The sequence below is a fragment of the Exophiala aquamarina genome, assembly GCF_000709125.1.
Source record: "Exophiala aquamarina CBS 119918 chromosome Unknown aczIA-supercont1.6, whole genome shotgun sequence".
NCBI lineage: Eukaryota > Fungi > Ascomycota > Eurotiomycetes > Chaetothyriales > Herpotrichiellaceae > Exophiala > Exophiala aquamarina.
Window position 1 is genome coordinate 1,015,878 of NW_013550582.1, and position 21,987 is coordinate 1,037,864.

Consider the following 21,987-nt stretch of genomic DNA (forward strand, 5'->3'; position numbering starts at 1 on the left):
AGCTTGAGAATTCAACGTCCATCCTACACAATTCGTTCCATCCCTCATCGGTTCAGCACTTAATACGGTGAAGATGGGGCTTCGAATTCCAAGAATTGAGAGACCACACCTAAAGGTCGAACAACCTAGATCAGCATTCGCGGCAGGAAATGAGAGATGGTAAGCTTGCTACCGTGTCCAACATGACTTTCGCATTCCGGATTGCGACTTGATGTCGCAATTGTCATTTGAACATTCCGCTGATGAGACAAATTGACCAGGACTAACAAAGACCTTGACCCTGTTCCGCCAGCGGGAAGGAAATGGGGTGTCACATCGTTCATCAGCTATTGGATTTCTGATGCGGTAGGTTGGAATGCATTTTGGACACGTAAACCACAAGATCTGACATGTTATAGTTCAATGCAGCAACTTGGCAATTCGCAGCTGGCATCATCGCCGTCGGATTGACCTGGCGTGAGAGTTTGGGAATTGTCGCGCTAAGTTTCTTCATAATCTCGTTTGTGGTAAGTAAACGGCGGAGGTCTAACTATGCCCCATGACATTGATATCAAATGATATTCAGATCGCGTTCAATGGCGCTATTGGTGTCCTTCACCACGTCCCCTTTCCCGTCATCGCTCGAGCAAGCTGGGGGTTTTGGGGCTCGTACGTCGCCATCATCTCGCGAGCCATTCTTGCTATTTTCTGGTTTGCGATCCAGACAATGAACGGGGCGAACACAGTGCGCGTTATGATTGGTGCCATTTGGCCGTCTTTCTTGACTCTGCCAAATCATATACCCGAGTCCCAGGGCATCGACGATGCGACGATGATCTCGTTCTTTTTGTTTTGGCTGGGCCAGCTCCCGTTCCTCTTCATGCATCCCAACCAATTGCGATTTCTCTTCATGGCAAAATCGATCATCGTCCCTGCTGCCTGGCTGGCAATAATGATCTGGGCACTCGCTTCATCGAAAGGTGGTCATATCTTCGATCAAACTGCATCGGTGTCTGGATCTGCCTACAGCTGGGCTTTCCTGTCATCGATGACTTCGGTTATCGGCAACTATGCAACACTTTCTGTCAATCAAGCCGACTTTTCCAGATACTCACGGGTCTCTGTGAAGTGGCAATGTGTCTATGTCCCCATGTTGCCACTGTTCTTCACCTTTATAGCCTTTATCGGTATCGCCGCATCATCAGCTGGAGGTTACCACTATGGGACACTAGAATGGGATCCGATGGCTTTGGTTTCCCATTGGGACAATCGAGCAGCACGATTTTTCGCTGCGTTCTCCTTCGCACTGGCTGCATTGGGGGTAAACATCAGTGCTAACAGCTTGTCAGCAGCGAATGACCTAATGGCGCTTGCTCCTCAGTTCATCAATATTCGTCGAGGGCAACTCATTTGCGCCGTGGTTTGCTGGGCACTAGTGCCATGGAAAATCTTGAAATCAGCAGGCAACTTCCTGAACTTCATGGCGGCTTATGCCATTTTCCTGGGTCCAATAGCTGCAATCATGCTGTTTGATTTCTGGGTGGTCCACAAGAGAAAATATGACACGATCGCCTTGTATAACCCTTGCGGCATATATCGTTACACCTACGGTGTCAACTGGCGAGCGATAGTAGCATTTCTCAGCGGGGTGGCGCCCAGTTTGCCTGGCTTCATCAACGGTATAAACAATAATGTTGATGTTGGTGTTGGCATTCACCCTTACCAATTTGGGTGGCTCCTTGGCTTTTGTGGTACGGCGCTTGTTTACACCGTCCTATCACTTGTGTTCCCAGCAAAGGAGACCTTCATTGCAACGCCTGTACGCCCCGATGAGATATTTGCTCAGCAGGACGGGGTTCCGGGGTCAGAGGAGGAGACTGGAAGTGGAGAGGTCGAAGTGATTGATGGGGAGAAGAGGGGATTTAGGCACCGCCTAGAGAAGTTTTTATAGTGTAAAGTAATTAGTTTCTCCTGTAGACTAGAGTACTAAGCACCCACGTCTCAACGCTTAGCCTCCAGGCAGCATGACTCCTTTTTCACTAGAAGAGAGGAAAGGCTAAATTGTGGTGATGGTGAGGAACTGGATGTCCATGTGCGTGGGTCGCCAGACAAAAGACTAGAACGCGAGCATCTCGATGTCCTCCGTAGACGGCAAGTCTGCCGATGAAATAACAGTCCACAACCCCTTCTGCGTTGACGTTGACCATCATTTTCCACCATATCTGTCTTGAACCATAGCACTCCCTTTCCCGTGCATGGGAATTTATCATCACATCCAGTCAATTTATTCTGCTCAAATGTCACCTAGGGATTAGTCTCCGTCTCATGACAATGTCACAAGAACCTGAGACCCCGGCATCGGGGTCCCCGTTGTCTGATATCGACTCGGACGAATTTCCAGAGGATGTCAAGTTCAACAATCGATCGCGCTCTCATTCGCGTGACTCCACCATTTCAGCCTCAGATGATGACACAACTTCTCTAGTAAGCAACATTGCGCGCAACGCCGGCATGCCTCCTGCAAAACGTCGCAAAACAGGCACATCAAGCTACGATCATACAACCCCCCAATCTGCGTCTACAGCCATTCCTCCAAGGTCACCAACGGGGTCCATCTCCAGCGACACCGATGGCTCAGTCCCGACTTCCCCTTCTTTTGCACATCTTGGGCCTACTCATCCTCTCTCCACCGCTTATGCGGCCGCACAAGCCAACCCTGAGAATCCCGAGTTGGCAGACTACGTTCAGGTGACGAGGTGTCTCTGGGATGGCTGCACGGACCGTGAGCAGGGAAACATGGACAACCTGGTCTCTCATATCAATGACGTACATATTGTGCCTCGTCAGAAGAAATACTACTGCGAATGGGAGGGGTGTATTAGGAAGGGACAGCCCCATACGAGTGCCTATGCACTCAAAGCACATATGAGAAGCCATACCAAGGAAAAGCCATTCATGTGCCAGCTCCCTGAATGCGACCGTAGCTTTACCCGGTCCGATGCCCTTGCGAAGCACATGCGAACGGTCCACGAAACGGAGGCTTTGAGACCCAGTGATCCTGTTCCACGCGGGCACACAGGTGGTATCTCGAATGGAGGTGGTGGCCCACTGAAACGGCTTAAATTGACCATGGGGGGGAAGAGCAACGGCGATAAAAAGGCCAGTCTCCTGGGAGATTTACCACCCCTTCCGACTCGTTACACAGCTGCAATGATGGGTATCAAGCCAGAAGACATTGAGATGGCCGATGTGGACGGGTCTGAGGAGCTGGTCGATGCCGTCGACGTAGACAGCATTCCTTTCGGGTTGCCCATTCCCAAGGACTTTTATCCACCCGATATCTGGGATGATATGGACGGGTATGAAAGGGACCTGCCCCCGTCGCAGTACTTTGCTCTCTTACGGCGCCAAATTCAATGGGCTGAGCAGGAAGGACGTGATCTGGAGCGTGAATTGGGAGACTTGAGGTCACAGGTCGAGGATGCAAGGGGCAACATGTTAAGAAAGGGATCCGGAGATGAGAAGGGTGGTGACGAGACTCGCAAACTGAGATGGCAATTTGCAGAGGATTTGCTGGATACTCTGCTCACAGCCGAGGTTCAACAGGTCCAGGAGATATTCACCGGGGAGAAGAAGGTTGGCGATGAGCAGAATCCATGGGCGCTTGTCAGAGGTCTGGAGCAACTCACAACTGCGTCAATGGCGGCGGAATAGGTCCAAGAGATGAGATGCAGGTCCGGAGATCCTCACAATTGACAGAGACTTGGCACGACCAGACCCGCTGGAGATACTGGCTATTTGCGTTTGGGCAAATAACACATCGATAATCACCCACTCTTGACTCTCTGGGGGTGCTATGTCTTTCTCGGTCAATTCGCGGAGAAATGAAATAATAACCTTGACACAGAGCTGTCGGTTAGAGCCTTACCAAAGCGACGCTTACATAATGTTATCTACTCCGTCGGTGCCGGCCTCGGTTTGTAATCTAGGATATGTATGAATTATGCCGAGGTATGCATGGAAACAGGTTTTCCATCATATGTGCCGCGTCGTTTGGGGCGCTGCGGTGCGAGATACCAAGAACCAAATTAATAGTGGTTAGTATCGGGAATGATTGTGAACGCGAATACGACGGCTCTGGTGAACACAAAGTCCCGCGCTTGATTCCAAGTTCGGGTCCGATCATCCCTCACTATGAGGTTCCTTGTTCTTAGTACCCCATCCGGAGAGCATCTAATTTGCCTGGTATTCAGGGCGAGAAGGGCTTCAATCCTAGGAAGCGCAGTCTACCGAAAGTACTCCGTAACGAATTGGGAGGAGGAGTCAAAAACACAGTCATACCTCATTCTCGTAAATTGGTCGATTCAATTTAGAGGCTCAATGTCCCGACCGGTCACCCGCTTCAGCATTCAATGGAGGGATTGGAAGGCCAGGGCCGAACTCCGCACAGTGGAGTATGGAACCCGCAGAGGGCTGTGCTCTTTTCTACATTGCCTGTGGGATCTATCACAAGCTTTCCTCTCCCGTGTTGAACCTCCACCATCCCAAACCGTTCTGGGGTTCCAGCATTGGGATTTCCCATCTCGCTGCAACTGCACCCTCGTATCGACCCTTTTACATGCAATGCAACTCCACGCAGAACACAAGCGTGCCCATCTGTATTTGCGCGCTTTTGATTCCTCCTATCAGCTTCGCGAGCATTACACTGTCCTGTAAGCATCTGGTGGCCCACTGGGATCATGGACGTCACTTTGCATTGGCTTCAGGGACCGGCTGGGGCTTTGGAGGGAGTAGCTGACTCCCGAGTTGCGAGGTACCCGGGAGTGGTAGTTTAGCCTCCGATTCAGCTTAGCCTTAGGCAGGAGTCACACATTTTCCAATCTATCAAGGACACGCGAATTGCGCATTCTCTGGTAATTGATGGACTGAGTGAAGTTGACGTGAAATAGGGAGGATGCTTGTTCTCATCGTTGCTCTATTATACTAGCTTGCCAGATTTTCATGTGGGCGAAGGGAAGGGGACGAATGGACAGTTGTATGCCAAAGGGCGCAGACAACTGTTAATGCGCAGCACGTTCCAATCGGCGAGGGAAGCTTCCTGTCTCTACCGGGAAGTTCGTGGGAATCGCACCAAAGGTATGGCGATCCATTCGCAGTGATTACTGCGTATAACGGCCCCAAGCCCCCCGACAAGTAGCCCAAGCAGTGGGACCTCGTTCGCACTTGTGTGAAACCACATGAAAAATAAGTGGGCGGGCGTTCCAAAGCCTCGATTCTGGATGCTCCAACATTGAGGCCAACAGGTGTTTAGTACGGGTCTTGTGCAATGCCAGGCATCCCAGGAATGCGCAGCACCTTCGTCAAGCAACTTGTGGCCAACCGTGAGATTGTGCCTTGCTCGTGCCCGTTAACGGTTTAATTAACGAATTCTGTTGTATTGTGGTGGCAGTGTCAACCTGTCAGGTCAGATGGGAATCCCAAGGTAATGATGATATTACTGTCATTTCAACATTAACGTCTGATTCCCGGTTCCCTGCTGCCGTTTTAGGAAATGCAACACCTGTGCAATCGTCTTTTGAGTTCGAGGAGAGGGTTACTGCACCGAATCTCAGGAGCTGGGCTGCAGGATCGTTCATCGTGTTTGTCAGCATCAAATATGCGATCTTTGCCTCAGTTTCTCGCCAATATTGCGAACAGGAAGTTTGGGCCTTTTGAGATAGAATACAATAAAGTGGGATGGGCCTGCGAATTCTGTGTGCTCGATGCCGCCTCCTTTGGAGCTGACTCGGTCAGAAACATAGAAGATATAGGGCAAAGTGGTTTCTTCCAGACTCGATGCCACTATGATTGCAGGCGTTTCCTCCACCTACGATCTGACTGAGATATTTGACATTACAAGTTACAAGAGGTAAGGCCAACAATACAGACCAATAAACCATCCGACTGAGAACTGGAAGGGACCCTCATATATGAGTCACAGCGGAAGGACCAATCGCTTAGCCTCCGCAGGATAGTGGGGAATATTGTTTCCGTGAGAATACGTGGCTGTGATTGGTACCTACGCGCAGGGGGTCAGAAATTCGAGAGCTGCGCAGGCCCAAAAGCGCTTAGTTCGACCGCCAAGGCTCACCGTGGCCTTCCGTTGCACCTGCCTGACAATCGCCCTCTGGTGCCTGCTTCGAACTCTTAAAAAATTCCACTTCCCGTTTTCTCTGCCTGACTCTTCTCCCTCTTTTCTCCCTTCACCCCTACATTGTTTTACCAAGTATCAGCAAACGAACTTCCAAGACCATGGAGTTCTGAGTCTTTTAGCTTCACCCCTTCTGTCTCGCTCACCAGCAAGATAGACTCTCACGTCACCACCCCACTACAAACCACTCCCTCTCAACTCAACCCTAGTCCACAGTCTCCACCCGGAGTCTCTGTGAACAAAGATCTCATCGCTTCTCGCGCTTCGAGCTCTTCACTCACAACCGCAACCATTCACGCGTTGGATTTTCCAACCTTCACCACGGATCTTAATCAACAATGGCGTTCCCCAACCCCAAGATCACCTGCTATAGCGCAGCCCAATTACAACAGCTTCAACCAGGACTTTCAACTCTTCGCCGCTTCGGAGACCCAGGCAATCAATCCGACGACTGCCTTGCGTGCGCAGGCGACCTCGAGTATAATCCCTAATAGACAACGCCAGATTCAATCTCGGCATCTCTCGGTCAATAGCAGAGTACCTCCAGTTCAATCTACACAGTCTCCATCTCTAGGGCAATTCAACTCTTTCAACAAAAGGTCTTTTTCCAGTCCAACTTTGCAACTCACACAGAACAAACCCCAAAATTTGCGTCAACTCGCTCATTTGCAGCAACTCCCACCTGTACCTCCCTTTAACTCAGGATCACGCAGAATTCAGTCAGCGCCTGGTGTTCCTCAAGGTAGCTCTCACAGTAGCCCATCCCGCCAGGGTAGATCACTGACTACCCCCTCAGGCACTATGACGACCGCTTTTGACTCGATGTATCTTCCGGGAAGCGACATGTTCGCTTCCCATGATGAGTTCTTGGATTTTGACACCAACTTCCAGCATACCGCTGTGAACTCCGGGCTCGAGCATCATGATGGCACAATTTCTCCATCCGACCTCTTCAACGATGACTCTATAGTCATGTCGGCCCCGCCATCGACAGCTTTTCCCAATTTGAGCACTCCGGATTCCGCTTATCTTGAGTCTCCAGCCACGGGCTTGAACACTTCTCCTTTGGAGGATGGTCTACTCGACGACCAACTCAATTTCCATGATCTTGATAGCATGGCTCCACTCTTCCCTCCGGGTGACAGCTTTGATCAGTTCGCTCAGTCTGCAGTTCTTCCTGAGCAATCTGTGGGCCGAAGCTTGAGCGCCGTTAACTCTCGACCACCGTCGAACGCTTCTCCCATGATCCGACAGAAGTCTTCTCCTGGTCGACCACCCTCCATTCCTTTCAGTCACGGTCGGAAGCACTCTGATACTTATGGTATCAACAAGGCCAAGAGCCGTAAGTCCTTGCCAGAGATCACGATCGACAGCGAGGATGACAAGGAAACTGCGAAGCGGAAGAAGAATACTGCGGCTGCACGTAAGAGTCGTATGCGCAAGCAGGAACACGCTGAAGCCAGCGATGCCGAAATTCAACGTCTCCGAGCAATGATTTATCGAATGGGTGGTGATCCAGACGAAGGGCAGTGACTTGGGTCATTCAGGGGTTGTTTGAACCGTCGAGGAAGACGGGTATGTGGAAATTGCATTGTTTTCTGTTCTGTTTGCAAAGCACAATTGGACGACAACGAAGCTGTTACTACCCCAGTGGTAGCCAACGAACAGCAGCAGGACGCTTGGGGTTGGGGATTCAAAGGCTGAAGCCAGCAGGGCTGCCTCCCAACTTTCTCGTCTACGTTTCCTTACAGTTCATGATTTTATATTGGGACATGCGACCATCGGGGTTGATGTTGATTCTGACAAGAATCCTCAGGCTTCCCCTATATCCAAGTTACGTCGCAGGTATCTCGACACAGCTGGAATCACAAACCCTTGACTGCGGCTTTGTTCTCCTGATCTGTGGTCGACCTTTTCTTTTTGGTGTATTCGGCCGGTTCTGACCGTCTCCCATGACTTTCATCTTGATGTGATGAAGCCTTTAGGGATTGACTCGTGGCCGTGAGCGAGTTTTTGCACTCTTTCACGAGGCGATTCGTCGTTGGGTTCAAGGAATTCCATGACGTCTCGACCGCCGTTCTTTTTTCATAGTTAAGCTTGATAGCTTTTAGCACCCAGATCCTCCCTTACTCTTCTAGCAGGAGTTTGCGAAGTCAATAAGCAACTCATTCCTTCATGCACATTTTGTTCTATTTAATGCTTGAGATTCTAAGGCGTAGGCGTAGGTGTGAGCGGTCTTAATGCCCGCATAGGAGGGGCGCCTGTGTGATTGCAGCAATCATCAACTGCAGAGGCAGTTCTTGGGCACCAAAGATCCACTTATTTCTGCAAGCCAGCAAGCGGACCATTATGATCCCCCCCCCCGAAAAGGCATCAAAGTCATGTCTACATTCTGGTTTATGGACCGATCTTCTATGACCATTGTATTCATCGTATCTCGTGAAAGACATCGAATTGTTTCCGGCCGCGGGGATTTTCTAAGCACGGGCAGGCAGGCTGAGGCCCCGCTTGCCAACTAACGTCCGAGTCGTTTGATGGGTTTGGCGGTTTGGTTTGGTTTAGCAGCGTCTTAACTCGCCACGCCGTGCAGTCGTTCATTCCTCGATTCTCGAACTAAGGATTTAGATCCAACTAGTTTGCTGGGTCGTTTTCTTCCGAATCGGGGCCGTTGGATTTCTGGATTCAGGCATCGAGGCTACGGGTCCCTCGTCGACCCTTGAGACTTCGGGCTGGTTACTTTTTCGATTGCTGCACTTCCGAGCATTTCATGAATATGGGGCGGGAGCCCGTCCTTTTCTGGAGGGTGTTTTGCCACAAGAGTCATTTGTCGGATTCAGGGTTGTACTACACGATTGTTGATCTTGGAAGACGGGTGGGTTCCTAAGGTTTGTGTAGGACAGGATACGGTGTGCCATTATTGGCTTGATGATTGACTAGAAGCTCTAGAGTGTGTGAGAGTCTTCAGGCGGGGCAGTTGGGGTGAGTGAGGGAGAGAGAGAGAGAGAGAGAGAGCAAGTGCACTCCCGTGCACACGGTACATATCGAATTTGCTCAGCTAAGCCTCCCAGGTTCCTGGCCGAATGTGCTACAGAACAGGTACCCGAGAGAAACGGACGACCAAGCTCATCGATAGCACAGAATAGCGCTCACTCCCGCTCTATGAAGGACAGGGCGAAGTGGGCATAGATCCAACATTCCAAGTTGTCTCTCAGTGACTGTCTGTATTCACAGGGGATGGAATCCCAGCTCTCGATGAGGGCCGAGGGGACTTACTGAGTTGGCGGTTGCATTATGCTAAGCCTGGCCTCTTACCTGCATCGTCATTCCAGCTTCTCGTCTGGCCAGTGCTTTGAGCCGTCTGTCTCTCTTATAAGCGTTCCAATCAAGAGGGAACCTGATACGAGCTGCGAGTCGATTCTGCCGAGACTTGGCGATAGGGACGAGGATCAGGGGCTTTGTGCTGGCAAGATCTACTCAGCGGCTACCCCGAGAGAATTACAGTCAAGACGGCGGAAGAGGAGAGATGTTGGTCAGAATTACAGTCTGACTGTACATTTGCAAAGTTGCCGCCACGGTGCCATCCGAAGTTCGCCATCCGTGTCTGTGATGACGCTCCCTGAAATCAATTAGACCTCAAGAGGAGTGTTGTCTTTAAAGCAGCAGACATGACGTGGGCGCTTGACGACAGACAAGCACAAGCAAACGCTCAGGTCGGAAGCATGAGACGCCCTCGCCGCTATTACTTGCGACCCTCGACCCCAATGACGCGAATCGAGCGAATCGCAAGAGAGGGGACCTGGAACGCGGGCGCGTGTGCCCACCTCGGTGATCAATCTCGTAGCCAGATGATGAGGCGGGACTCGCAGGCCTCCCGTCCGTTAACAAGACGAAACGTTATGGCCTCAAGAATCTCTAGAGGGGCCATTAACACGACTTTGAGCCTGACCCCGGGATTTGATGTCTACGTGAGGAAGCGAATTCGCCGAAATCGTCGAGACATGGGCTGCGGCCTGATACAAATGACTTCATCCAGGATCACTCGCTCCAAGGTTGGATGAACACCTCCATGCTCCCGATGATCGAGGAGCCTGTCCGGCAAACTCGGCTTCATTGGTACAGGGTCGTTGAGGAAGGTGGAATGGGAAGTATCGGCAGCCTGTTTGCTCGGCACGAGTTTTCCACGCTTGGGACACGCACGCGACCGAGTTCGGTCTCGAATAGGACTTCGCACCGAGCGGAGCGGAATGGAAATATACAAGACACTGCAAAGCTATGGAATCTCCGCCTGGGGTAGCCTAGGAAAAGAGGCGGGAGACTGGCCGCTAAACCTCGACAGCCAGAAAGAGAAAAAGCGAAACCGACTGTCCTGTATTACATGTATCCATGTACCTGCTCAAGGGCAAAAGGAGACGAGACAAGAATACGACAAAGCTACAGCAGTTAGAAGGGAGGGAACGAGAGGAATTCGGCTCTCCACTGAGATCGGGGAATATATGGATTTCGGTAAGGGCACTAGCTTCAGGCTTCAGAGTCGTCGTTGCTACATATATGACAGTCTATGGATAGATAGTTAGAGAGCAACTCCCTCGGTCAGCTGTGCTGAACCGAATCTGGCCCACAGTGAAATCGCCTGATATATGCGAGTCTCTAGCAATAGACATCGTACAGCATTGGCGGGCGAGTAGGAGCGGAGCCACCGTATGTTTATGTTGGGAGCCAGTCGTAGCTTGTCCACCAGGTCAGGTATCAAGAAAAGAACCAACAGAGCGAGCCTCTCGTTACATGCAAACAAACAATTTTCATTTTATTAGCTATTACGCTTCCTGGTCCTAGTTCTACGCTAACACCCTGTTGCTCTGCTTTGCACTGCATTGCAGAAGTGCGAGGCACAATGGCTATAGCTTCAAACCTGAGGCTCCAAACCACAGTGCCTCCAAGGCCGATCCCAAGATCCCAAGATATGATAATACCTCTAGATCCCCTAGCATTGGTCGTTGTCAACGAAGTCAATTGGACACCTCTTTCCCTTCCTAGCAGCAACGAAATATCGACATGTCAACATACCAACCAAAGTGGCATGCACACGGAGTTCCAGGACCAATTTTTCCATCAAGGAAGTGATCACCAAGGACTAATAAGCCTCTCCCAATTCCATGCAACGTAAAATCCTCCTTTCGTCCCATGATGTAAGCACTGATTGATTTGCTTGGGGTATCTCTCGTAAGGACAAGACCTTGCCTAAGTGGGGTATCTGTACTGAAAAAAGCAGGCGCAAGAGCAATTCCAATCAAACAAAATAGCAATGTCGATCTAGTGATGTGGGGTATCCTGAAAGCAAAAACAATGACATAGAAAAGAGTGATGATCGAGTTTGTCGTCAATGAGTGAGACCTGGGAATCTCAAATCATAAATCCGGGGTTGCTGATCAAACCATGCCGCCACCTAAACAACGAGGCCAGAGAGACGAGAAGGGCTACGAGGAGGTACCGGAGTACTGTAAGTCTTCTGGTCCCACCACTTCTCGAACTCAACTGGACTAGCCGCTCGAGATAGCCGAGATGGATGTGACAGAGATGTGCGTGGACTTTGTTCTCTGGCCTCGTCGGACCTTCAAGCCGTCGCCTTGACCTCAGGGGCAACTGCAGGAGCAGCAGTTTCTGGAGTGGTGTGGAGAGTTTCTGGGACTACATCGCCGACAATGTTGCTTTCAGTGGCTTCAGTGGTAGCTGGAGTGGTTTCGACTGGTACCTCCTTGGTGGCAGGTTCAGCTGGGGCGGCTTCGGTGGCAGACTTCTCCTTTGGCTCAGACTTGACGGCTTTGCTAGCGCGACGCACAAGATTGCCAATGAACTTGCCTGGGAGGGGAGACTTTTCACGCTTGGTCTCAGTCGTACCTTCAGCATCACTGGTAGTCTCTTTCTTATTCTTGAAGAAGAGAGATGTACGACGCTGGTTGTCACGAGCAGGGCGCTCTTCTTTACTAGCAGCTTCAATGGCGTTGTCAGTGGTGGTGGGTTCAGTAGAAGTCTCTGGGACCGCAGCAGCGGCAACTGGATCCTTTGCGATGGTTTCACCAGCCTGCTCTTCCTTGGCTTCCTCCTTGTGCTCCTTCTTGCCCTCAAGTTTGGCCTCGGTCTTCTTAATGAAACCTAGAATGCCACCTTTCTTCTCGGCCTTGGGAGTGGTAGCAGTATCGCCGGCAGCGGGGGTGGTGGCATCTTTGGTTGGCTCGGTAGATGCGGCAGGTGATTCAACGTTGTCGGCAGGAGCAGTTACAGCAGCAGTATCGATGGGCTTGTTTTCAATGGGCTCATCAAGTTTAGGAGCAGTCTCAGAGACGGGAGGGACATCGGAGGTGGTAGCATCCTTCTCCGTCTTCTCAGTGGTTGGGCTTGTCACGTTCTTCTTGAACAAGCTACCGAAGACAGAGCCACGCTTGCTCTTCTTCTCGGCGGGACTTGGAGTTCCCTCTTCCTTGTCTTCCTTCTTGTCGGAGGTAGCAACGACAGCAGCAGGGGCTGTAGTGTTCACGTCAGCAATTGTTCCACTACATCGTGGAATAAACTTACCAACAGTAACCGCGGCGGCTGCGGCGGATGCCTCGGCAGCTTCGACGGCGGGTTTAGCGGTTGGCTCATCGCTCGCCTTGGCCTCCTCTTTCTTCTCTTCGGCTTCGATGTTTTTCTCTTCCTTCACCTCCTTCTTGGTCTCTACCTTCTCTTCCTTCTTCTCAGCATGTTCGTCCTTCTTGCCAAGGAAATTTCCGAAAATGCTGCCACGCTTGCGGGACTGGGATCGTTCTTTATCCTTCTTCGCAGTCTTAGTTGCCTCGTCAGAGCTCTTGGATGAAGTGCTTGCAGTCTCAGCAGCAACTGGTGCGGTAGTGGTGGCAGCAGTGGCGGTAGCCGTGTCAATAGACTTCTTGGGCTCCTTGGACTTGGAGCGGGACGTCTTCGGCACGACTGGAGCAGCAATGGTGGGTTTAGCTAGGGTTGCATTAGCCGACGATCATGTGTGGGACCCGTTGTAGCTCTAAAAAACCATCAACTTACAGTACTCCTCGACATTTTTCTTGTAGCTTTCACGGGCTGTGAGCTCGTCTTTCAGCTCCTTTGCTTCTTCAATTGCCTTCTCAATTGCGACAAGCCAGCCATCGCGCTCTTTTGAAGTAGTGGCTTCGAAGCGGTGTTGGTGGGTACCCACTCTGAATGAGAATTGCAGTCCTTCTTTGGTCACAGCTGATGCCTCCGACTAATTTTCATGTTACTAGCTGTTCGACCAAAGGATTTGCGGTTCCTCTTACCAAGTTGATGATGCCAGCGGGGCTAGCTTTGTCCTCGGGTCTCTTTGCGTAGAAGAGCAGCCCCTTACCTGTCTCACGTGCCCAGGCAGCGGAAGAGTGCTTGGTATCAGCTTTCTCCTTCTCCTGTCGAAGGAAAGCGCTCAATGATTCAGTGCTGGATGGCTCCTCAGAGAACCAGAAGAAATGTTTGCTATAGATGAATTTCCTAAAGGTGCGGTCAGTGCATCAGCTTCCATGATCACGCCATAATACCACATACTTGAAGAAACCAGGTTCCTTGTATCCAAGGTTGCCTTCTGAAACGGGGACCGATTCCACGGCCTCATCTTTCTTGACTTCCTCAGTCACCGGAGTTGCACCTGTTTCTTCAGTGGCAACTGCAGGTGTAGGCTCTGTGGCTGGGGCGGTTTCAACGGGTGCTGCAGAGTTCTCTACTGGTGCCGCCACTGCCGTCTCAGGTTGCTCATCCACAGCCTTGGTGGCATCGACGACAGGCGTCTCTTCAACGGTCTTAGGGGCCTCGACAGACATATTATTATGTAATGGTATGAAATGCAGGCAACTGCGGTCTCAAACGGCGATCCGAGATCTTGTGGGAAAAACTAGTGCTGAGGGAGTGTCGTGAAGCGGTAAATATGAGAGTCAGGATGAGACCGACAAAGATGAATCCGAAGATTGCAAGGGAAAGGATGAAGTAAGAGTGGTTTGTTTGTTGACACAACGGCAGGGATGACCACGAGGCTTGTGGTTGGAACAGGCACGATGTAGTTTCCTGATGTGAGAGGGAGAGTTAAAGAAGAAAATGGATTGGAGTTTGAATTGGAAGTACTCGTAGTGAGAAGCAGGTGAAGAAGGGCAAGATGATGGAAATTAGAGGAAAGAGGAAGATGAGTGTCTGGAGCAGGGGAGGGAAACGAGATTTGAAAAGCGCGCAAGGGTTCGCCAGGTGAAATCTTGATCCAGGTTTGATTTGGACTGGATTGGCTTAGTTTTTGGTATTGGTTTTGGCCTTTGCCCAGCGCGCGACTTGGATGGATTTGTTTTGGGACCCTGCCAGAACTTGGGACTGGGATGCCTGCGACTGGGACTGGCAGCGAATTGAGGCTTGAGGCTACGCCAGGCAAGGCCAGGCAAGGCAAGGCGTTTGCAGGCAGAGGCAGAGGAGATTTGAGAGGCGTGCACCAGAGGCGCCGCCTGGCAAGCATCAAGGCCACAACGCTGCGCACTAGACGCCCAGAGAGGCCCCGGCAAGCCCCAGCAATAGCCCTAAAACAACCACTGAGGGGCGGGCGATGGGCGTGCTAGCTGCCACTACTGCCACTACTGATGGGGGCCCACCCCGCCTACACTGCTAGCCGGTCCACCGTGGCTATCACTCCGATGAACAACTTTTTCAGGGAGCACCCGAGTCACTCGCATGCCAGTCTATGAGACAGAGTAGCCAGCCAAAGAGCAAGCCAAGAACTCCACCCGGCTACAGTCATTCCTGTGGGTTGTTATCCCCCTTACCAGTTCTGTCGCCAATTTTGAATCACGGCATGTCGCTTGTTGCAGGATTGTTGCCAACAGGGCCAGACCGCCAGCTCTCCATGAATCCCCGTCGATAGCTTGGAGGGGACCAATTTTCATCGGCATCCGTCCGGAGTCACGTAAGTATTTACGAGGTACTCGGTATACTCGCTCCGGCAACAGACCTCCGTCCCTCGTACTCTAGATCTCACAATAACAACATCTCTGCGGACGGTGTCGATGCTATCAGAAAATGCCTGTTTGTACTCGACCAATCGTGCTGCGCCAGGGCTAAAGTTGTCTAAATGTCTTATGCAGGATTACAGAATCTCAGGCCGGCGTGTTTTTGGTCAAATGGTGGACTGCTCCGTTGTGGTCCGCAACATGACCCCAAGAACGGTAAGAATGGTGTCGGATCTACGAGGGCTGACGAAACGCTCCGTGGCTAAGTCTGTGCCAAAGTGAACCACCCTCTGAACGACTCAACCATTGTGTGCCATGATTCTTGCATACGTCTTACTCAGTAATAGTGTCACACGGAAACAGCCTGCATTGGACTCGTCGCTTACTTCCCAAATCACGACAGCGAGGAACGAGCAACACGAGTCTTGCCTGTTGTTGCAACCGGGCTGACGGTTTGAAACCGCGTCTGATTCGCACGTTTCATAAGTTTAAATGGATAGCACGTCAATCTCTGTCCTCACAAGAAACTCCAGCCCGGCATGTGACGGATGCAGGAGGCACGTCATGCCTGCAGGTTGGCAGTTGATGGTCGCATGACCATTCAATCAATTTAGTCTTTTTCTTCTTGCTGATACCGCTATCTCCTCTTCTGCCGGCGTCCAGTGCCCGCGTCGGCCATGTTCAAGGCAGAGCTGCTGGGATTAGATACAGTACTCTGAATTGAGGGGCTTCAAAGGCCAAAGGAGGGGGACGATGCAGGGTTCATGCCGCAGAGGGAAGAATACCTGCCATCAACCCACCAGATAGTGTATATCATATCACTTCAAGAAAATGCCTCCCACTAGTTGAGCGTACTTGGTCCTTAGTTCGGTGACGGTGGCAAAATGTGCAAGAAGGGACTGTATCGTCTTTGCCCTGATCCAACACCTCGTATGAGGTACCCAGGCCATGTTCCCGGAGTCATCGCTCACGGGAAAGTCGTGGCAACCCGTGGGCAGGCCATCATGTGAGCAGATTCAGATGCCTTGCATGCCGAGCTGACCGTGTCAGTGCTTCAGCCTTGGGGGGCAGATACGCCGTTCAAACCCACGGCCAGACACTGTGCAAATCCTTCTGACAAGGACGACTGAATTTTGCGTGTGTTCTTGGCAGCCGTAACAGGCTTTTGTCTCTGCGTATTTCGAGTTGTACGAGTAACATGGGTTCCTGTGTTTTGCTGACCGCCGCTTCGAAATTTCAATGTCCCTGGATGCAATGGAATAATGGTGAGATTACAGTGCCGGGTCAGACCATGGTCCATCGGTCGTTTCCACCAGTCCTTCTCGACGCTCCGAGTCCTCCGTACTCGCCTCGGTCAGCGTGAAAGCGAGAGAGAGAGAATGTTGTGCTGTAGTCTTCTTTTTGGATGGCTAGTTACATAGACCCTTGAGCTCATATCTTTGGCGGCCCATCGGCCCACTGTGGGCTCCCAGCTTTTTCACTCGTCGAGGCTATTGAGTAGCATTTCGTCTTATCCATTTCCGCTATCTCTGAGTGCGAGAGGAATGGACCTTTGCGCCTGCCGCGTCGTACTACAAGCGACGGGCGATCGATCCCCTGGGGAACTCTCGCACTTCCTGAATCCTGACCTCCGATCCTCGTAGACCTAAACCAGATTGAAAATCTCGATGGGTCGCGAACAAATTTCCAGTCAACTGGTCCACTCTAGCTAGTTGTGAAGATCAGTGGACGAAGTGCCTTCCTCGAATTCTCCGTCCGCCAACCAGTTCTTTGACTGAAAAAGTGGATTGATTGGCGTGTGTCGAACAGGCTCCCTGTGCGAGGAAGATTTGCATGAGATGAGAACCCCGCCTTATGGAGCAAGGTATGGACCCGCATGCAGCAATACTCAATCAGTGGTCCTGGAACAGTCCAAGCTGGTCCAAGCTGAGACTGTGGCGTGGACTAGCCCTGCTCAGACGCTTGGGCCTTGTGCCTTTCGCGGGGCTGTTGCTGGGAAGGCTTGTAACTGCTAGGGTGGAAAAGTCGACGGCGCCTCGTTAAAGATGGTTGAGTTTGCACTCTCGATGGTCGTCCAGCTTGAATTGCTGGCCATATTTCCTAGGGTGTTGTCGTTGTGGGTTGCTGTGCCAGTTTGGTGCTTAGAAGTACATCTTCAACTTTGCTGTAGATCCAGCCAGATGTCTTGCCGGAATTCGCAATCCATCCACCGCTTGTTCAGCAACTGCTGTTGCCCGGACGATCAGCACTCTGCTCAAGACATTGTTCAACATTGTGAACGTAGGAAATCATGGCCCACTGCCAGGCTCCACTGGTGGCTTGATGGCTCTGTCCGGGCTCCGTCGAGGGCAACTCCCAAACTTGTCAGGCATGTGCAATAACGTGACCAACGAATTGGGCAATTCTCTACTCGCAATATTGGCAAGTGAAACACCAGCCTTCATCCAATCTAAAAAGCATGTTGCACAGGGCGTACAAACTCCAGGTTTCGTATATCAACATCTCAACCTCGAGATTGATACGTTGGGTGGTTTGTGAAGAGAATTCAATATTTTCATTTAGCCTACAGCGCCACGCTTAAACGCACTTTTGGTTATCCCGTTATCATCCTGCCCTTCGCACCCCGTCCCAACCCATATTGATGCATATAATGAAAGTGTTTGTGACTGGTTAACTCGCGGAAGTGAGGACGTAGGAGGTGATGGCGTCCATTCTCTCCTTGGTCAGCTTCAAAGTGATGATCAGTAACTCCTGTGCCACATCAGGATCCCTCGCCTGCATATCACTCCATCTCTTGAGATCCATTTGCCAGATAACGCAATCCTTCTCCGCCACCATCTTCGCCGTTCGGAGTGTCTGCGAAAAAAACGGCAGCTCTCCGCATGGACGCCCTGCTACTATCAATTCCGAGTATTTGCCCTGAGGTAGGTCATAATCAGCACGGAGGATACCCTCTTCAAGCATATAAAACTGGTTTGCTCGATCCCCCACGTTGAAGAGAGTCGAACCTTTGGGATACGCCACCCGTTCGAAATATTGAGTCGCTCGATGCCAGAAGTCCTCATTCCTATCAGACAAATCTGCCAATATCTGTAATAACAACGGAAGTGGTTGTTTGAACGAATGCCATTTCCCTGTCGTGGAAATATCAGCATCAAGTGTCGTCTGAGCCGCCTGGTGTAGGAGATTCCGCCGAGGGGAGCTGCCCATGAACTCGGCCTTGTAGGATTGAGACAGATCCTGGCTTTGACTTCTGGGAACGTCAAGGTGTGAAGCAATTCTTTTGCTTCGTCGTTGCTCTTGTTGTCGGTAGAGCGCAGTCAAAAGTTTATTCTCACAATGCTCCAATGCTACATTGAGATCTGCAAAGATTTCCACCTCCAGATGATCCTCGAAAAGGCCAACATTTCCCAATGCTTGGCCAATTTCTCCGTCGACGTCTAAGGAACTGACAACCAGTTGCACTCCTCGTTTTTGCAACAAACGATTGATCCTCGTAAATGCTTCTGCAGCTGAAAAATCGATGCCGTTGATTTGAGCCATGTCCAGTATTAAGAATCTCAGCGGCCGATCCCTGAAAGCATCGTCCTCGAGCAGTGCCCGGATGCGATTTTCAACGCCCACGATGGTTCCAAAGAACAAAAAGCCAGCCAGCCTGATGAGGAAAATCTGCTGACCAGCTTCCTTGAGGAAGTTGAGCTGAACCGGCGGTCTTCTGACCAATGATTTCGCAACTTCGCCTGAATAGGTTGCTCGAATGGCGGTTCGGCGCGAAGTCTGTACAACAAAACTCACAGCTGCCAGTAAGATTCCGAACAGGATACCAATGACAAAATCCCAAACGCCCATGACCACAACGATCAGGACAATGGTGGCATACTCCAGTTTGTGCACCTTGCCCCAGGTACCAACCAAGGCTTCCTCAAGCAGTTCAATCCCGAGGAGAAAAATCAGAGCCCCAACAACCATAATAGGAATGAAACCAATGACAACAGGTCCTGCCAAAAGGATCCCTAGAGTACAGGCTGCAAGCAGCAGCCCAGCGAGGCGATCGTTACCTCCACTATCCATAAACAATAGACTGTTGGTATACACAAGGTAGTTCTGCACACTTCCAAGGAGCCCACTCACGCAATTCGAGAGACCATGAGCAATGAGCTCACGATCGACGTTCAAGTTGTCCTCACCGGTGGAGATGCCTAAAGCTGGCACATTGATTGGTACGTGCAAGATACCGAAGAAAGTCAATGCAAACATTGCAGGAATGGTGTCTGCCAGAGCACCCCAATGGACGGCCTTGAAGTCATACAGAGTATAAAAGTGGTACCAAGGATTTCCTGCAGGCGGAGGATCAAAAACCCAGCCATGGGAGTGCAAAGTCGACATTTGTATGTCCATAGCAAATTTGAAGAAATAGAACAAGCATGCAACGGAAATGAAATATCCACCGACCAGTAGATTTGATTTTACAAAGCGTTGAACAACAATCAGAATGATGGCAAGTAATAGTGGGATGGTCCAGAGCAAGACGGTGTCAGCACGAAACAGCTGTTTGAGGGTCTCGAAGTTGTACTCCAGACTTCCTGAAAGTCTGGCTGATACTTCAACACCAGTAGCAACAAGAAACCAGCCCACACCTCCGATGCAGCCGATGAGGATATGGCGTGGGAAAAACCCAATAAGCGAGCCAAGCCCAAACGCTCCCATGAGGAAGAAGACGGCACCAGTAAGGATTGCACTGACGGCAAAGGACAATACTGTGGTGGCCAAGACAGACTTGGGGTCATCGTCGCCCACTTTGGCAAGGATTGTAAAGGCCATTTTGTGGAAGAAAGGAACAACTTCGATCATCTCTGACCCAATGCCACCTCGGAAGACACTGCCACCTGAAGAGTATATGACCTGTGAGACAATGGTGCTGACATAGAAGATAGCGATACCGTCAGAGCCGAGATTTTCGAAGACCGCATTTCCCAATGGAAAGAGGATCATGCCATAGGAGAGAGCGTCCAGAATGTTCAGTAACAGACCCAGGAAGACTGCTGGGAGGAGGCTGACTGGATGGACCACGACTTCTCGATAGATCGCTTTCGGATCCCAGGTCTTCGGGTGTGAGATGGTGTACAGGCATGACCGTGTGTTGTTCACCGCTTTCCTCCATTGCCGCCGATAAGTCTCCTTCCTTAAATGCTGTCGTTCCAGGTCATCGAATTCCCCATAGCCCAAGGAAGGCTTGCGGTCTCCATCGAGGAGACTTGTATTTTCATCTGGTTGTGTCGCCCCGGATACATGTGAGGGCCTTGAGCGGGTCAGAGTTGATTTACCTGCTTCTTGCGGGCTTCCAATGTCTTCTTCTTCTTCTTGCTCTGCAGAGTTGTGTATCAGCATCGTGAGTCTTGACACAGCAGGGTCACCGGTTCGTCCGGTTTCGGTCTCTGAGCCTTCTGGAGTCACGGGTTCCGACACTTCCTCTATTGGATCGATATAGCCATCATCTGAAGCAGCTTCAGACCTTGATGGGGAGCTTCCCGGGAAGGAAGTATTGTCGGACAGAGCAAATGCAGCCAGCTCTGCAGTCTGGTCTCGCAAGCCCGCAGAGGATGAGTATTGGGGAGGATCTAGCTGGCCATGGAAGGACCGATGGTAGAAGGATCTCGCAGGCGTTCTTGAAACAGTCTGGCTGGATGTGGAGCTAGCTCGAGCACGGTGAGCTGTATGAGGCCGATCAGAAATTGAAAGAGAATTGCTCTCTTCTAGAGAAGGCTCTTCCTGGGTGCGTCTTGATGGAGAGCCACTCGACATTGGAGCCTGAGTTGCTGACTTTAGAATGCCGGAGGAACGACGAGTTTGACTTCGAGAGCTGTTGGTTGTCGACATCTTTTCACTCATAGGTATATCATTTCGACAGGCACATGCAAATCTCCTCTCCGCCAACAATACCCAAGCTGTGGAGAGGCCTCCCAAGTCCTCTGCTCCGAGTCAAACGTAGAGGGCTTATTGGCTCGAAAGGACCGCGGGAAGACGCAATCCGGGAGGACTATGGCGGACAGGCCCATGCAGGATTCGTATCTCACACAAAGAAAGCGGTGGTCATTCTGCAGGGGAAGGATGAGAGATTCGTGGAGACAGTTGCAGGTATTCGGAAATGAGGTGCGAGTGCTCGATTCGACGGTCGTGGTTAGCGAATTGTGCACATGCAAGTCAAATTTCTTCGTGAGGGGAAAGAGCAAGAGCTGCAGGGATATCGCGAAGAGCCCAGCCAGAATGAGAGCTCGTACCGAACGCCGCAAGGGGATGAGGGAAAAAGAGGTTGAAGGGTCAGGTCCATGCCAGGATTCGAGCACCGATTCAGTGCAGTCTGCAGAAGATTTCAAGAAGCGGTCCGAAGCAGCAAGCTGACGGCTAGAGAACAGGCCGAAGGGGCCCCAACCAGTGATGTGGCAGGCTTCCGTGCTCGTGGCCAGAAGCAGGAGTCTGAGGCTTTGGGCGAAAAACCTTGACGTGTGGAGTGCATACAAAAAGCTACAGGCAAAGACGAACATGGCTTGCCCCGCCTCAGGCGCTCAGAAGTCACCACCGGGGTGCCATCCAATGCTTAATTGCTGTCGCTGTCGTCAGCCGTCTCCAGAATCCAGAGTCCTGGCGGCTCAAGCCATCCTTGCCATTTCAGCCATTGAACCTGGCCCACAGGTCCATCTGACCTCACAGATTTTTTTAGGGTACTCGTTTGCAAAGCGAGGACAATTCAGCGACGTAATAGGGACATGGAGAGGATGGAGACGCAGGACAACACCTGCTATGAGGATAAAATAAGAAGCACTG

General features: G+C 51.2%; 5 protein-coding genes across 5 annotated transcripts; 3 read left to right on the forward strand and 2 right to left on the reverse strand.

Annotated features, from left to right (window-relative positions):
- Positions 1-73: 73 nt before the first annotated feature.
- A1O9_07733 (uncharacterized protein) lies at positions 74-1,930 on the forward strand (the record flags this gene model as incomplete). The annotated part of the gene is made up of 4 exons (XM_013403288.1): positions 74-159; positions 261-345; positions 399-506; positions 566-1,930. The coding sequence occupies 4 exons, from the start codon at positions 74-76 to the stop codon at positions 1,928-1,930; spliced, it is 1,644 nt and encodes a 547-aa protein (XP_013258742.1).
- A 380-nt stretch (positions 1,931-2,310) lies between these two features.
- Positions 2,311-3,693, forward strand: A1O9_07734 (uncharacterized protein; the record flags this gene model as incomplete). Its single annotated transcript, XM_013403289.1, has 1 exon — positions 2,311-3,693. One exon carries the CDS (start codon positions 2,311-2,313, stop codon positions 3,691-3,693), a length of 1,383 nt encoding a protein of 460 aa, XP_013258743.1.
- Positions 3,694-6,970: 3,277 nt separating this feature from the next.
- A1O9_07735 (uncharacterized protein) lies at positions 6,971-7,702 on the forward strand (the record flags this gene model as incomplete). The annotated part of the gene is made up of 1 exon (XM_013403290.1): positions 6,971-7,702. The coding sequence occupies one exon, from the start codon at positions 6,971-6,973 to the stop codon at positions 7,700-7,702; it is 732 nt and encodes a 243-aa protein (XP_013258744.1).
- Positions 7,703-11,780: 4,078 nt separating this feature from the next.
- Positions 11,781-14,004, reverse strand: A1O9_07736 (uncharacterized protein; the record flags this gene model as incomplete). The annotated part of the gene is made up of 5 exons (XM_013403291.1): positions 11,781-12,688; positions 12,740-13,156; positions 13,223-13,421; positions 13,474-13,678; positions 13,733-14,004. The coding sequence occupies 5 exons, from the start codon at positions 14,002-14,004 to the stop codon at positions 11,781-11,783; spliced, it is 2,001 nt and encodes a 666-aa protein (XP_013258745.1).
- Positions 14,005-17,835: 3,831 nt separating this feature from the next.
- A1O9_07737 (uncharacterized protein) lies at positions 17,836-21,042 on the reverse strand (the record flags this gene model as incomplete). Its single annotated transcript, XM_013403292.1, has 1 exon — positions 17,836-21,042. One exon carries the CDS (start codon positions 21,040-21,042, stop codon positions 17,836-17,838), a length of 3,207 nt encoding a protein of 1,068 aa, XP_013258746.1.
- Positions 21,043-21,987: the final 945 nt, after the last annotated feature.